The sequence below is a fragment of the Diadema setosum genome, chromosome 18 (assembly GCF_964275005.1).
Source record: "Diadema setosum chromosome 18, eeDiaSeto1, whole genome shotgun sequence".
Lineage (NCBI taxonomy): Eukaryota > Metazoa > Echinodermata > Echinoidea > Diadematoida > Diadematidae > Diadema > Diadema setosum.
Window position 1 is genome coordinate 37,493,386 of NC_092702.1, and position 16,357 is coordinate 37,509,742.

Here is a 16,357-nt window from a genome sequence, read left to right on the forward strand (position 1 = left end):
AGTTGACAGTCACACTTTCTTTTCATCCAAAGCCATTTTTCAAAGATAATACAACACTGTATAGGTTAAAGCATTGTTGAGTGTGTTGACAGTATTGCCACTGTAGTGTTTTACTTCTTTGAACAAACTTTGGGCAGTGTTAGACGATATTACACATGATGCTGATGTACATAAATTGGATGCTAACATGAGATTGAATGAAAAGCACTGAAGACTACCTCATTTACAATTTGTACCAAACCTGGAGGTCTGCTTTCATGAACCTGCTTCAGATTAACATCATGGTATCATTCAAAAGGTGGCTTACAGGAGGAATAGTAGTCTTTGGATGAACCATGCATCAAGTTCAGGTGTTGTCTACAGACATACCAGCTTTAAATCATGGTGTACTTACATACTTGAGACAGTTTGTCATGTGTGTGCGTCTATGAGTTTAAACAAAACCAACAAGTCAAGGTAAGTTGTAATGTCTGGGATTGATTACTTTGTCTTACTTTATGTGACAGACATGCAGCAATGTCATTCTACATGCTACCAATACATCACATGAAACACATACGGGAAAAGGCAATAAATGCCAACATTTCATTCCAATTTAGTACAATGTTTACAAGACTCAACATAGTGGCTAAACTTAATAACTAACTTGACAGGCAGCAAAGGGCACGAGATAACCCCTACAACCTCCTTTCATATGTCCAAACTGTACTTTCAGCCAGCATCGAGGTACTGATCCTCTTGTGTCACATTTGTTGAGAGATTAATAAAAATGACAGTATTTTATTCCAGGAAAAGATTTCTTAACAAGTAAATACAGGTGTATGTAAACCTTGGATGCTAGGGGATTACTGACACAATGGAATCAGTCATCTCCATATAGGCTTTCAAACTTTTTGCTGGTTGAAAAAAACAAAAACACATAAATATGGAATTCTGTTGAATGTGAGAAAATGTTTACAGTTCGTGTATAACATCCTAAACCAATGCCTTACTGGAGAGGCTCTATGAACACGGCACAGTAATGAGCACTCGAGGTTTAAATGTCTAACAGACACTCTATTAACATCTCTTAACCCATTGAAGATAAGTCCTGAGTATACTCGGGCAGGTGTTTATGGGGAATGCGTGCTGTAGCAAAATCAGCCCATCCTCAACGGATGAAAGCTCAACTAGCCTGTAGAGGTCAATTTCACAATTTATACTATTCTGAGTTTAAAAGCAGACATAGAAATAAGTCAAGAGGAATATTTAAATATGGCTGTAACTCAAGACAAACAAGCAGTCAGTAGTTAGTCACAAAAAATTTTCAATCATACCTCCTTGGCATGTCTTTATGATTGTCTGGAAACAGGATGTAGTTGAACCACACACAAGAAATAACAAGGGTAATATTCTCCTGAAGTACTTACTAATTATTTTGCACGTTACAAGCATTCTTTAATTATCATTATTGTGTGTTTGTTATCTTGTATTCTTCCCTTTTGTAACTGGGAGGATAAAAACATGAATTTCTGCTTAAGAGAAAGGCAATTTTACTCTACTTCAACTCCTTTTCACAACTGAACACAATGTCTTCTTTCTACCAGGAAAGCTTTACCATGCCAATATAGAGTGCTTCAAAAGCTTAATTCAACAGATGGGCAAGACATCAAATGAACATCTCAAACTGATGTCTCAACTAATGTTCTTTCGTGCAACTACAATAAAATGAATTTACAATCTAATATTATATTGTATTAACAATATATGCCATTGTATGGGAAAAACAATGGGGGGGGGGGGGAAGCAGCATACATGTGTAAGCAAAATGTTGTGCTTCCTTACAATCACATATAAAATGCCTGGATCTACTTAACACACCTACAATGTGTCTGTATGAAGATCATTTCTAAGATTTTCTGTTCTTCCTACTTGGCTAAACATACAAAAAGGATGTACAAAAATAAAACTGAACTCTTTCTTTCATCATGAAAACAAAGTTGAGTTTGGATAATCTTTTTACAAGTAAATTCTTACAACATTACACATGTAGGTCTACATGTTTCATTTTTACACGGATGGGAGTGCACTGAAAAATATTTCTTGAGATACTTTAAATGTGGCAGTGTGGGTGACAATGAAGTAAGTATTAAACTGATATAATCATTATGAGAGGAAATAAGATCACTAACATCAGTTTACAGTCTGTGCTAATGTTACTTAACTATCACTGGAAGGAAGACATTTCATTTAGTAAAATGTGTTCCAGCAAAAGTTTGCTTGCAGAAGTGTTCAGGAGACCAAATATCGATTGAAAATCTATGACATTATTCATTGATAAAGGACTAAAAACTCGTTGGTTCTTATTATCATTATCTGTGTGGATATCTTTTAAGAGCACATTGTGCTGGGTAAAATATTATTATATTCTTCAGATTTTCCTCTTAGGTCTGGTATAAACAGGATCAGACGGCATGGAAATTTGTGTACCCAGTAATTAAAAATGCAGATCGGTAGTTGGCTAGTGTTGTGTAAGAAATACACTGAACTTACAGATCCCTACTGTGGCTTATAGACAAGCAGATTTTAATTACAAGATCTTTTTTTTCTTCATTTTGTTATAATTTTGTTTCTTGTTTTTGTCATTTTTGTTCGTTAGTTTGCTTGTATTTGCTGCTTCTGGAAGCCACTAGAATTGGCAGAAAATATAAAGTGTAAAAAAGGCCCGTCATATTAGGTATTCCGCTGATGTGATAAATACGACAGAAATTCCAATCATCATTCTTTGAAAATTCTTTCAGTGATTCACTGGGTATATTTGTCAGTTGCTGATATACAATTGTACATAACCAATATATTGTAATCATACCCGTTCACTCCCAGCAGGGAGGTGTTACAGAGATGGAGTGGCAACTCTTCGTAATTCATGCAAACACATGTTTGAGTTCAAGGAGTTACAATGGGATGTCTAGCATTCCATTACGCTTTGAAGTCATGCTCGGCACCGCTCTAGTTGCAAGACGAAGTTCGGAGACGAAGAACGCATTTCACCTTTCGTTGAATTACAAGCTTTATTTCACCGCAAAATTTTAAATGAAATACTCAAATTGATTTAGAATAGTTTAGGAAAAAATTCAATATTATACACATTATTTCTAGTTTCTTCGTAATTCGCAAATCGAAAGGAAATGAAAATTAGGCCCTCTTAAAAACCTAATTTTTTCTATAATGCGCACATTTCCGCATGTTAATTGTCTATCTGTTAATAAGGGGATATTTTGATCTTTCAAATTAAGTACTCCGTGTTCCAGCGTGTTTTTAAACTATTTGCTATTAAAATTGTGAGTTTTACACTCCATTTTGATTCGCTGCTCCAATTCAAGGTACACAAATTCATTGTTGCCATCACATTGAAAGAGAGAGCGAATTGCAGTAGGAGCAAATATTTCTAGATGTGAGAGCGCTAGTCCCGATTATTGATGCTCTCTTTTGTCAAAGCACATCGGTAACACCTGTAGTTGAATGCATAACTTCTCGGTGGTGCCGCGCATGACTTCAAAGGAGAGCTTTAGTTGCCTCTCCTTCTCTAGCACTCCCTGCTCCCAGTATAAACCTGCATTCATAGAGAATATGATACACTGAAATACAAGATTATGTCCACATCAGAGGAGAGAAATTGTTTGCTTCCATTACATATCAATGTTGCATGAACATACAGGACAAGGGAACCAGTTTCACAGTATTATTTGACTTTCTTAGAAATTATGACAACAGGATGAGGTTCACGGACAAATATAAAAGTTTTAAACAAAAAAAAAATACATTCAAAATGCAAATCTCCTCACAGAACAGAGGACAAAATACAAACAGGTCATTGTATGAATATGTATCATTCTTGTTTCTTTGTTTTGGCTGGTCAAGGACCGAAAGCTGATACGGGCGTAGTGAATTACAACGTCCCTTGGTGTGTATGATGAGAACACAGCCTACCGACACGTCTCTAATCCTGATCTGCACAACCACCAATCAATTCATCAAAGGGAACTTGTTATGTCCATTATGCCAATAAAAAAACATAAGTCACTTACAACTCAATATGCATCAGAACTGAAAAAAACAATTTCTGCACCAGTGCTAACAAGGTTCACAATGACATATATAGACATAGTTAAGATTATCAAGTGCAATCATAATGTCCTACTTACAGTCTATTTTCACATTGGAAGAAATTAGGACAGTTGAAAAAAAAAATGGTTTGGCAACATTCTATCTCTCTCTGATGTGTGTGTTTTGATCTGCCATCAGAGATCAGCCATTCTAACTACCAGAAACAAGAAATCTCCTGTGGTCCATACACATCATGAGGAAGAGATGGAGGTTTTTAAATGGAATGATAAAGGGTAGAAAACAAGCTTCTACTGATTTACACACAAAACCTACAATGTACTTAACGTGACGAACTCTAAAATTCAACATGTGAACTCAGGTTAGCTGTGGTTAAGATAGAAGGGGCCTGTGTAAAGTCAAATTTGAGTGGCTCATAACTAGATTTGAGGGAATTTTAAGCAATTTCGAACATTGCAGGAAAGAATATTAATATGAGGAGACAAAGTAGCATGCAGAATATACCGAGGGGGGGGGGGGTAGGGTAGCTTATTCTTCTAAAAGGATATGAAGAAAACTTATCAAACTGTCTTGTCATATCACATTCATACCTTGAGGCATGTGTGTGCTCACATGTGTAATTCAAGAATAATGGGGGGGGGGGGGGGGGGAAGAGGCACCGTGAAAGTCCCAGAGTTAAAAAAACAATAAATAGTGTAAAGTAATATGAAAAATTACTTGTTGTCAATGACTTTATTCAGGAATCTTTTAGCATGGACACATTACCTTTGTCAACATAACTGTTTGTAAGCTTTAAGTGCAGATTAGCACAGAAACCCCATGAAGCACTGTATACACTGTCCAAAGTCCCTGGCACAGAAACCCCATGAAGCACTGTACACACTGTCCAAAGTTCCTGACACAGTAAGGGTTAAACCTTGAATGATATCATGGATTCACATTTACAACTTTTACAATCACTGTTTTGCTACTGCAATCAGAGCAAGTTGTGAATCCTCTCCAGATATTAAAAGACACCTTCCTTCCTCATCACTGCATGAAAGCATTTCTGTAAACTACTTAAATACAAACACTTCTCTTCCAATTTTCATTTTTCTCTTTTTAAGAAAAAGTCACAAACCTTGTCACTTTTATATTTGTTATTTTGTTACAAAAGGTACATGCATTCATTTGCCCTTTAGCTGACCTCCTGTTGAGAAAGGATGACCAACTAGAGCACCTTATTCCCATCATGTTCCTGTGGGATATACTGTGATTTCCACCTGGAATGGACAGATATTAAGGCATATAACTCCATAGCACATCCAGAGTAAAATGACAGTGGACAAACAAAACCATTCAAAAACAACAACAAAAACAACGACGACAAATTCCATTGAGGTAGTGCATTTTGAAAATGTGACCATACTATCCTATCCAATTCATGGATCCATCTAATATATTCATCTGATATAGCAGATCCTTTCATCCTGTGGTAACTCAAAGGTGCCTGGCACATTACAACACAATGATACTATTAACACAAATTTATGAAATACCTCGACTTCTCTTTTGCTTGCCTTGCCCTACACTTGGGATACTATCCTATCTTTACTGTACTTTACTGACTCATCCACATCACTCAAACATCAAAATGTTCCAAACATCTATTTTTGTTAAAATTCAAAAAGCGGTTTGAATGAGTTATGTACATGCATTTGACAGCATCTTTCTTTCCTTCTATTTTTCTTCCTTAAAGTGCATAGAGATGCGATGGCAGTGATATGTGCACTATAAAAGCATTGTATCATCATTATCATTATTCTCACTGCTGAAAGCAAAACTCATTTGACCTGAAATTTGAAGCAAGCTCTTTGGATGAATACTAAATTTTCAATTCAAAATATTTGGAGAACCAGCATATCCAGCTAGTATGTTGACTACTCGATCTATGACAAAATATCAATAATAATGCAGAGCATCTAGTTTGTTGCAAAGGATACAACTCTGAGCCCCCTTGTGAATGGGTCTGTGATCACAAGTCCACGAGGAGCGTAAATGTCATCATTCTGCTGCTGGATGAACAGTCCTGCTTTTTTGACACACTGCATGAAGAGGAAGGAACAAAGGAAAACATCCTATTAAACTGCAGAATTTTTTGTAAATATCCCCCCATGGATTGTGACTTCCTACTCATCAATGCCATTATATATGTTATGAATGAAAGCATCATACCAGTTTTAGGTGGAACTACTTGCATAAAGTTCTGCCCCTTTGTATCTTTCTTCACATCCATCCATACATACTTAATGGATACATTTGTACGTGCATTCATGTATTGTAATGTTTTGTTTGTTTGAGACTGATGCACAATATTTGCAAAAACCTGGGCCCTGTTGCATAAAAAGATGCAATCAACATCAGTCAGAAAATCAGACATATGTCACGAGTCAGCCAATCAGAATTGAATATTCTTAGACATTGATCTCAAGTTTTATGCAACAGGGCCCTGGTTCCCTTGTTACCACATAAACCTTAGTAATCAATGCATCTCTACTGATTCATTTGAGTTTGCCATTTCTATTTTGTTTCTCATACACTTGTATGTACACATAGGGCAAAAGACCTTTTATGTAACCCTAATTGATAAATGACACATGACTCTGCATCTTCTGTCAGTCCTTCTAATTTTCTCTTTACCTACTTTTCTCTTATAACTACTAATGTGTCTTGCACTTTTTTACCAAGCATCAAAAGCACTTACAGGCAGTTTACAGGTGATATCCATCACTGTAAAAAACAACAAATGTTTGTTACTGTTTCCTGAATGTGGATGGTAAAGCCACTTGTCTAATTTTTTGCAGGGATAGTGTCTAAACAAAGACATCTGTACCGATAATCTCTCATATGTGTAACCACACACAGACGGACACACACATAATATCTATCTACATGTTTGTCTTTTCACACATTTATATTTTATAACAGTACATGTATATGTAAAAATCAACAAAAACAAAGCAAAAAAAAAAAAAAGTTAGTTCGAAGACATTGCTACTTAAATCACATACCTTGTCATAATGTGTTGTCATACACATGAGTACTGTATAGGCAGTGAGACAGGCGAAACAGCTCTCACAGTACGTTCGTGCTCCTAACCTTTCAGCCTCTGCATAAAACTCGTTCAGCTTGCTGATGGTGAACTCAAATCTTGTTTCATCAATCTTTCATGAGACAGAAAGAAGAAATGACATGAGTTGATATACACAAATGCTTTCAAAAGAGACATCCTCGGTTACCTGACATGAAGAATGGTACAGCATGCAGAAGCTGTAAAGCGAGTTATGAGCTGGGCTGAAAATTTAGGGAAGCTTACACTGTACATGTACATTTCATGGTGCTGTTACGTCAAGGTTCAGGCCAACATCAGAAGTGCTCTAGGGGGAGTGAACACAGCTGTTGCTTAATGTCCCAACGATGAAGCCCAAAGCTAGTGCAGTAACTGTACACTGTGTTCAAGCTACCTTGTGTGGATTGTTTTGTGGAGTATGGAATGTATGGCAGCTGGCTCAGGAGTTGCCATATGGCACACTGTGATACTTGCTGAAATTTCACACATTACAATTACATCTTAACTGCATAATACTAGTACATTGCATAATATGTGAATGAAGGGGGGGGGGGGTAGGTTAGTAGGTTTCTGCAATAACTGTATGAAGGTATGCCTGGTTGGTCAAAGTGCCAGTATTGCAACTCAGACTGGTCTAAGTCAAAACAATTCAAAAGCAGCCTAAAATTTTGACTCAGTAAAAGCAGGGATTCAGTCACTTGCCTTCATACAAATGGAAAATATTACAAGAAGAAATCATAATTTAGTACAATATATTTGTATGCATAAAAGTTACTGGTATATCTACTATGGCACAGTACCAGTAATGCTCATGCTACTGATGGCATCATATGCAATTTATGATATTAGCAATTATACAAAATTGTCCTGTCAAAAAAAAAAAAGAAGAAGAAAAAAGCAGATGACAGTTCTATACCACTACTATTGCACAAAGAGCATGTACGTAATCATAATCATAAGCAGAATCACTTATAAGTTACATGTATACTGCAATATGCCATTTCTGACTGTGACTTTAATGACCTTTTATAGGGAAAAAAGCGTCCTTGGGAAATAAGCTAGCATGGGGGATGGCCATGTTCTGCATATGATGGCTATCTATACATACAACAGCTTATCTCCAGGAACAAGTACAGTACATAGTAGTATCAGAAGTGATGATAAAAGAATGATAATGTACATTATTCTACATGCATTTAGAGAATCTTGTAAAATTCACACTGAATAAGATCAACTCACTCTATCTGCCAGTTCCTGAGGAAGTTTTGTTGAGAACTTGACCCCACATCCTTCAGAGTAATCTCTCTGAATAAAGACTTTACCCTGAGGTTGAGGTTGTCTTGTTATATTATCCATGGCAATAGCCTAGTTGGAAGAGAACAGTAAAAGGAAGAAAAGGTGAATAAGAAAACAACAGGCAAAAATACATACAACTCCATTTTAACCCACAGTGTATCTCTGGTTCTGTACCTCTCATCACAACACAGAGTCTATAGACATACAGTTGTCTAGTCCATATCCACAAAAATGTCAATCTGATTCATAACAACATTAAAATTATGATGAAATGCTGTAAAACAGTCTAGATGGTCCACCTATGAACTGAAACTGTCTAGTATTACACACAAGTACTTCCAGCCAGTCTCTAACAGTATGAAGAAAACTTTGTAACCTTATACATTTTTTTTTTTTCAAATCTTGCACAAGTTATAGGTGAGTGGAGGGAACTCTATGTATCCATGTCAATATCTGAAATTCCACAACACATCACACTAAAATCACCAAAATTCTTGATAGCTTATTTTCTGTCAGTCATATTACTCTGAACCAAGCTATAAGTCATCGTCTTTCACAGGCGGCCATTTTGAATAATCGGGACTTCGTGTGAACTCCCAATGTACCGTTCGCACACGCTGCATATAATCTTCGTTTCCAGTAAGTTGTAAATTGTGTACACTGTATGTCAATATCGATAACATAGACATGAAGTCTAATCAATAAAGATCGTCTTTAATGAGTTTGAAGTGAAAAATGTGATGTCAACATGTCAAGTATCAAAACTCAACGCGATCTGCATTTTCGTTTTGCGTTCGCTTTGTTGTTGTGCACCATCCTGGCACAGCCCAGTCACGTTTTTAAAGCGAAGCCCAAACGCGAAGTGTTCAGACAGTATAACTGTGTTATGGAGCGCCTCGGGGTTAGGGTAGGGCGAACTTTAGAATCGAATCTAACAATAATATTACACCACACTGTCCACAGTAGGCTAGACTCTACAGATATGGGTATGATTTATATTATCATTGAATCTAAATCAGAGATAGGGCCTGTTTGGTTGTGAGGTAGGGCCAGGCAGGGGTACTGCGCACCACACCACCAGTCACCATCGCCTCGGCCACCCACCCGCCCTCTACATTACAGTATACAGTACTAACAAACAGTTAGACATGCGCTGTCTAGACTCTACTCAACATTTAACAAGGAAGGAAAAAACAAAAAACAAAATAAACAGTACACTGAAAAAGCACAAGGTCTAACCAAGGAGGTACTAGGCGAGCCTAGTACCTCCTTGGTCTAACAAATTGTTACAGGTCTAACAATACATTCACACAACATGGTCAACATATACAATGTAGCACAGGGGTCTAGTCAATTGCGACAAGCCCTAACTATACACAGCCCAGTTGCTGTATAAATATCGACAGGGCTGTACCGGAGTGGCCCACAACACAAAGCGAGCTCAGCAATCACTTTATGATCGCTTTGAGTTTTGATACTTGACATCATTTTTTGTCACCTCAAACTCATTAAATGTACAAGGTAATCTTCATTAATGGCACTACATAGCTACATACAAAGGTTATCGATACTGACACAGATCTACACATTTCACAGCTTACCGAAAATGAAGATTATATGCAGCATGTGTGAATGGTAAATCTGATTATTGGGAGTTTACACGATCTGAACGCACTTTTAAACTTAAAGGGAAGATAAACCCCAAGAACAATGTGGATTGAGTGAAAGCAGCAACATTAGTAGAACACATCAGTGAAAGTTTGAAGGAAATCGGACAATCGATGCAAAAGTTATGAATTTTTAAAGTTTTGGTGTTGGAACCGCTGGATGAGGAGACTACTAGAGGTTATGACGTATGAGTGGACTACAATATCAAGAAAATATAAAGAAAATACTACAAAAATCCATTTTTCATGAAAATTACAAATTCCATCAACTTGATATTGACATATGTTAAGGGTAGCAATTATTCCCCCTGCTTTCTGAAAGCGGTTGGTCCACTGCTCTTTCATAATTCTAGAAAAGTGAATTTTTGTTGAATATCCTTTATGTTTTCTTTGTATTGTTGTCCACTCATACGTCATATCCTCTAGTAGTCTCCTCATCCAGCGGTTCCAACACCAAAACTTTAAAAATTCATAACTTTTGCATCGATTGTCCGATTTTTCTCAAACTTTCACTGATGTGTTCTACTAATGTTGCTGCTTTCACTCAATCCACATTGCTCTTTGGGTTTACCTTCCCTTTAAGGTCACGCTGTCGACCGTGCTGCTAGCTACCAAAGAGTGCATGCACGCAATAGATCACTGCACTTCCAGCCACGCATGCGCACGCATAATTTGCTGAGTGGTCAAAGCGCCATTTTGAATTCTGCAACGATAAACCCCGACGGTCGGGGATTGCGCTAGAAAGTGCCATTTTTTTGTTCAATGAACTTATGGTGAAGGCTCTCTTAAATGGACTTATGTACCTTCTGTAATATAAGCATGCACTAATATGTGAGTAACGTATAAATGTCCGAGTATAAGTACCATTTGTATAAATTGCTATCAGTTTTGTAGTTGTGTTATGGTTCCCCGATTTGATGGCGAGGCCCCATCTGATCTGTCTGATGCTGTGCTTTGCACAACATCTGGTCAGGTTACGACCAGCCCTAGCCAGACAAGGCGCTGTTAGTACGCTCTGCGAATACAGCATCTTACAGTCGAGGCATGCAGCTTCAAAGTGGGGAACCTCAACACAACTACAAAACTTACGAAAATTTATACGTTTCTCTATAAACAGTATACGTTACTCACGTTAAATGCATGCTCGTATTAAAGAAGCATTGTTCGCCACACCGGGTCCATAGAGAGCCCTCGCGATAAGTCCATGGAAAGAAAAAAATGACAATTTCTGGCTCAATTCCTGACTGTCGGGGTTCATCATTGCAGAATTCAAAATGGCGTCTTCATCTATGCGAATAGACCTTATGCATTGACGTCATCACTCGCTTGACAACCTCTCGCGACGCCATCTTAGAGGGCAAGCGAAGTCCTTGACATCGCAGAGGCGTGCAGCTAGTTATGTGCTTTTCCTATGCGCGCTAGCGGCGATCGCCTCACTCGCCGCCAGTCCCCAGGCTGGTGGCAGGTTTTTTTTTACCATCAAACAAGTTTGACATGACATGACACAATATGCAGCAATATTTGGGTAATTTTCTCACATTGTGCAATTGAAAAACTCACAGTAACTAGAGAATTCCTAGGTTATATCGCAGAAATTTGTATCCATAGCGCAACATCGCCGTTCGCTGAATGTATGTCGCCATTTTGAATTTCATTAGCCAATCACATGCGAGGTACGTGTTTTAGTAAAAAACATGTAGAAATCTACCTCACATGTGATTGGCTAACGGATTCGTAGGTTGATGAGCTGTTACGACCGCTGGTAGTTGCATCTTTTTCATGAAAATTGTGCCAAAATGTTGGATATATTATTAGCCTGGTGAGTGCAATGCATACCTCAAATGTCGATTTCGCTATACAAGCTTGAATTTCCCGATCTAGGGCAGTAGATTACATGCAACAGAAAAGACAGTAAAAGAAACACCGATATTGTGTGTAAATGCCCATTGCCTCGCGTGTAAAAGCACGCTCGAGCAACGCATCGCTTGCCCTCTGAGGGAGGGCGCCCTTCAGTTGGTAAGACCGTGTGACGTCATATGCATAAGGTCTATTATGCGCATGCGTGACCGGAAGTGCTCCAAAGCGAGCGTGGCGTGTGCGTTGAGAACGTATCGTATGGCGTACTGCCCAACGTCGTCTGCTGCAGGGAGATCTTATGTGTGCGTGCGCTGCTTGAGTGCAGTTATAAGCAGCAAGGTCGATAGCGCGACCTTTTGAAAGGGCATTCATATCACGTATTCAATTATGGCCTGGCGTGAAAGACGATGTACATCCTTGTACCATTTCGACATGCTGGATATAATCATCAATTTCGGTAAGTTGCATAATGTGAATTTAATTAATGATAGCATAGATACAGATCATGCAGATGGAGTCTCATTATTGAAAATTATTAGATGAGTTTGTGGCGACAAAAAAATTATCTAAAGTATCAAAATTCAAAGCGATCGCAATGCGATCGTTGAACTCTCTTCGTGGTTGGTGGTCCCAACAGCCCAGTCACTACCTACAGCGACTGGGCTGTGTATAGTTAGACCAGCCCCAAACGAACCATGCCCATAACATAACTGCCCGTGGTTAGGGTCTAGCATAACTACACGCAGCCGCTGTCGCGAAGCGACAGAGCTGCACATCTACTCCTTCGCAGACGTTGTCATTTTTCAGTGGTGGTTGTGTGACTCCTTCATGAATATCTTTTTTAATCGTGGAAAACTAAAATATAAGGAATCCCCGTAATCTGTGATAATCATCCAATAATCGGTATGCGTATTTTTTTTTAAATTACGTCAAAAACTACCGAAATCCGTCCTTAAAATCAGGTCTGTGAGCGTCCGTATTGCTTCACTCCTCATCTTCTGCGTGTTATTGAATGGCAATCACTCTCCTATGCTACAACGTTGGTAGTCGGAGGTAGTCGGAGTGACGTCATATCATGAGAGCAGCACGCGCGGAAATACATGGTAGAAGACTACAAGCTTATACGTAACACACGAAACGCACGGGCGTACGTAAAATGCTAACACGGTACTAGGGTTGAGCGTTCGTGGCTGTTTGTTTATTTTGTGAATCATCGCACAATCTACTCCGAAAAATTCAACAATAAGGACTTAAGGTTTGGATACCAACAAAACACCAAATTCAACTCAACCATCAGCAATATACGATATAGGGGGGTGGTATTACTGTTAAAATCAAACAAAATAAAAGACATTTTTGTGGTCTTGCCGTCAAAAGCGACAGTCGTTTACGTACGATTAAACACTAACAGTTAGTACTGTACATGTCAGACTGCTGTACTGTGCACAGCGGTCTGGTCAGGCTAGGTCTAGCATAATGATATAACACACTATAAGTAATCTTTTAGTATTACTGTATTAAATTCACACAAGCCCATGTAGTCGTCGTACACACACACTGGGCCTACGTGGTTATTTACAATACATGACATCATGTAGTTGTAGATCTACTCGCAGAAACGGTTAGACCTATACTCTATAACGTTAGTATAAAACGAACACAACACTGACTCGGTAACAACCAGGCTTCTGCTGATGTCATTCTCAACAGTTTCTCTAGGCCTAGGTTGCCTACACTACATAATTATACACTACTAGTGTACTGAGTGAAAGATCGTTGTACATACGTAGCGCGACACAGCGTCTGGTCGGGCTAGTACAGCTAGACTCTGTAACGTATAAATACACAGGTCTACGTTCTACATTTTGTTCTAACGTTAGATACAGGTATCTGCTGCACTGACACTGCTTACCGTTGTTATACCTGCCCTGAACAAACCCGGTTCGATATCACTAAACTGGATACGGTTCCGCTCACAAAATTGACTATCATTCTACTGCCTCTTATCGCATATTGATAAAGTACATTCACCTGAGAATTTGCCATGAAGGAATCGGATCCGAACTGTTGACAAACCCGAAGCAGTCACCAACAACCAGCTGCATTGATACGTACAAGTAGCTACTACAGTGCATGTACGTAGCAGCTCTCTCTCGATCTCTCTCGCTCGGATCTCGTCGCAGCTCCGATCCTCTACACACTCTACACTACTAGATCAGTAGATGGCGCTCGTACACCTTCACCGACAGTACATCACTGAACTCTATATAGAGTTCAGTGCAGTACATCGATGTTATTCTCAATACTCTCCGTTTACTCTGAATAGGGCTTGATTTCTGGTCAGCGTTACACCTTTAAACATGACTGGTAGTAGTAAAAACCTACCCAATGCTCGTATATAGCGTCTATTTCATTGGGTTATAGAATCAAATACGAAAATGAAATAAGATTCGTTATTCCGAACAACTTGAGGACAAGAAATGGCAATCTTTTTCGTTGGCCCCGTTCAAGAGCACGAAGGATGTTAATTTACGATGGTTTCAGTTTCAAATAGTTAATATAATTTTATATACAAATAAGATGTTGAATAAAATTGGGTTGGTTGAAAGAAAAGAATCTTCGGTTTGTAATGTGTATGTTGAGACTTTAGGACATTTTTTGAGTGAGTGTCAATATGTTAATAGAAGATTGTGGGTTGAAGTAAGAGAATGGATTAATGTTCGCGGGGTTAGAAATAACATTTACGACGGAAAATGAATTATTTGGTTTTGGGGGTACACTGTACTAACAATTCGGCATTGAATATTGTATTACTATGCTTGTGAGATATGAAATTTATGTTTGTAAAATTAAACAAAAAAATACCGCGTTTTGATTTTGAAGGGGTTGGTCAATTGGTGCAATATAGTGCTAACCCACACTTTTGTAAAAATTGAGTTACATGCATTTTCATAATCCTTATCCTTCACTCTAACCTCCTTGAAAATATCATATTTGAATTCAACCAATAAGATGGTAAAAATGCATGCATTCATGTTTTATTAATGTACAATGTGACTTTCCAAACATTCAACAGCGATTATCTCAAAATGACCTTGTGTTGGTTAGCATTATATTGCACCGACCCCTTCATTTATGTAAAGATAGTATAAGGGAATATTATGATAAAGAAAAATTTATTGCAAGAAATAATCATAAGTTGCTAGTGTTTCAGAAAAAAAAGGATGTCTGTTTAGACACCTGTTTTCTTGATGATGGCGGGAGTCACGATATTTTATTGGTTGTTTTGTTTTTCAAAGTATTGTATTTGAAATATTATGATGTTATTTGATGTATTACGTGTACAGATGAACATATGTCTGATGTATAGAATAATAAATATCCCATTTTTTTTTGGGGGGGGGGGGGAGAAAGAAATTATTCGTTACTGTTCCGAAGTTTCTCCGGAACAAACATGAAATATAGGGGCCAAAAGTTCGTGGTAGTCCGAGAGTGAAAGTATGGTTCGCTATTTCGAAAGTTTATATTTTGTGAAAAGCCGATCGGGGCTATCATTCATTCGATCATTCCTTAATTTTATTTTCACACAGGCACTTGTTTCAGTCACAGGTTGTTCTGCACAATCCGTGAATCTTAAAAAAGAGTTATAATTCTATATGATACTCACATTACAGAAAACACAAATCATACAATAAAAAAACCACACAAAACAATTTCAAAAAGACATGGGCATTGAGCTTGCAGGCTGCAAGTCACAATCTCTATGATTACACCCCCCCCCCCACCTGCACATGCACACACGAATATAGCTCTTGCTATATACGCACTTACCGGATCATTCGTGTTTGAACAAACACTTTTATTTCAAAACAAGTAGAGTTCGTTAGAATCCGAATTTGAATAACTCCCTATTTCGAAGGTTCCTTATTCCAAAGATAACATTCATTTAAAGGGACTGTACAGTATAGTGGTTGAGGTGCAAGGGGATTCATGTTTTGAACATTCCTAAGTGAGGTAATGAGAAACCATTTATGAAATATGAAAGAGCATGGAATTTTTAGAAAGATTCAACGTTTCTTTGATGAAAATTGGTTTTCAAATGGCTGAGATATTAAAGAAAAGTGATAACAATAAAAGGCGACAGGCCACGCCTTTTGTTTTTGGATATCTCAGCCATTTCAAAACCGATTTTCATCAAAAATATTACATGCTCTTTGACATCTCATAGAGTGGTTTTTTGATATCTCGAAAAACGTTAAAAGCTCACCTCACCTCAACCAGAACTGTACATATTATACCCTTTAAGCGAAGATGAATTTATAGG

At 38.0% G+C, this 16,357-nt stretch overlaps 1 protein-coding gene across 1 annotated transcript; it reads right to left on the minus strand.

The window, feature by feature from the left end:
* Positions 1–4,829: 4,829 nt before the first annotated feature.
* On the minus strand, positions 4,830–14,139 carry LOC140241851 (golgin subfamily A member 7-like). The gene is made up of 5 exons (XM_072321605.1): positions 14,065–14,139; positions 8,453–8,578; positions 7,155–7,307; positions 6,087–6,188; positions 4,830–5,366 (listed from the first exon to the last, which is right to left on the minus strand). Exons 1-5 carry the CDS (start codon positions 14,077–14,079, stop codon positions 5,334–5,336), a joined length of 429 nt encoding a protein of 142 aa, XP_072177706.1. The 5' UTR covers positions 14,080–14,139; the 3' UTR covers positions 4,830–5,333.
* Positions 14,140–16,357: the final 2,218 nt, after the last annotated feature.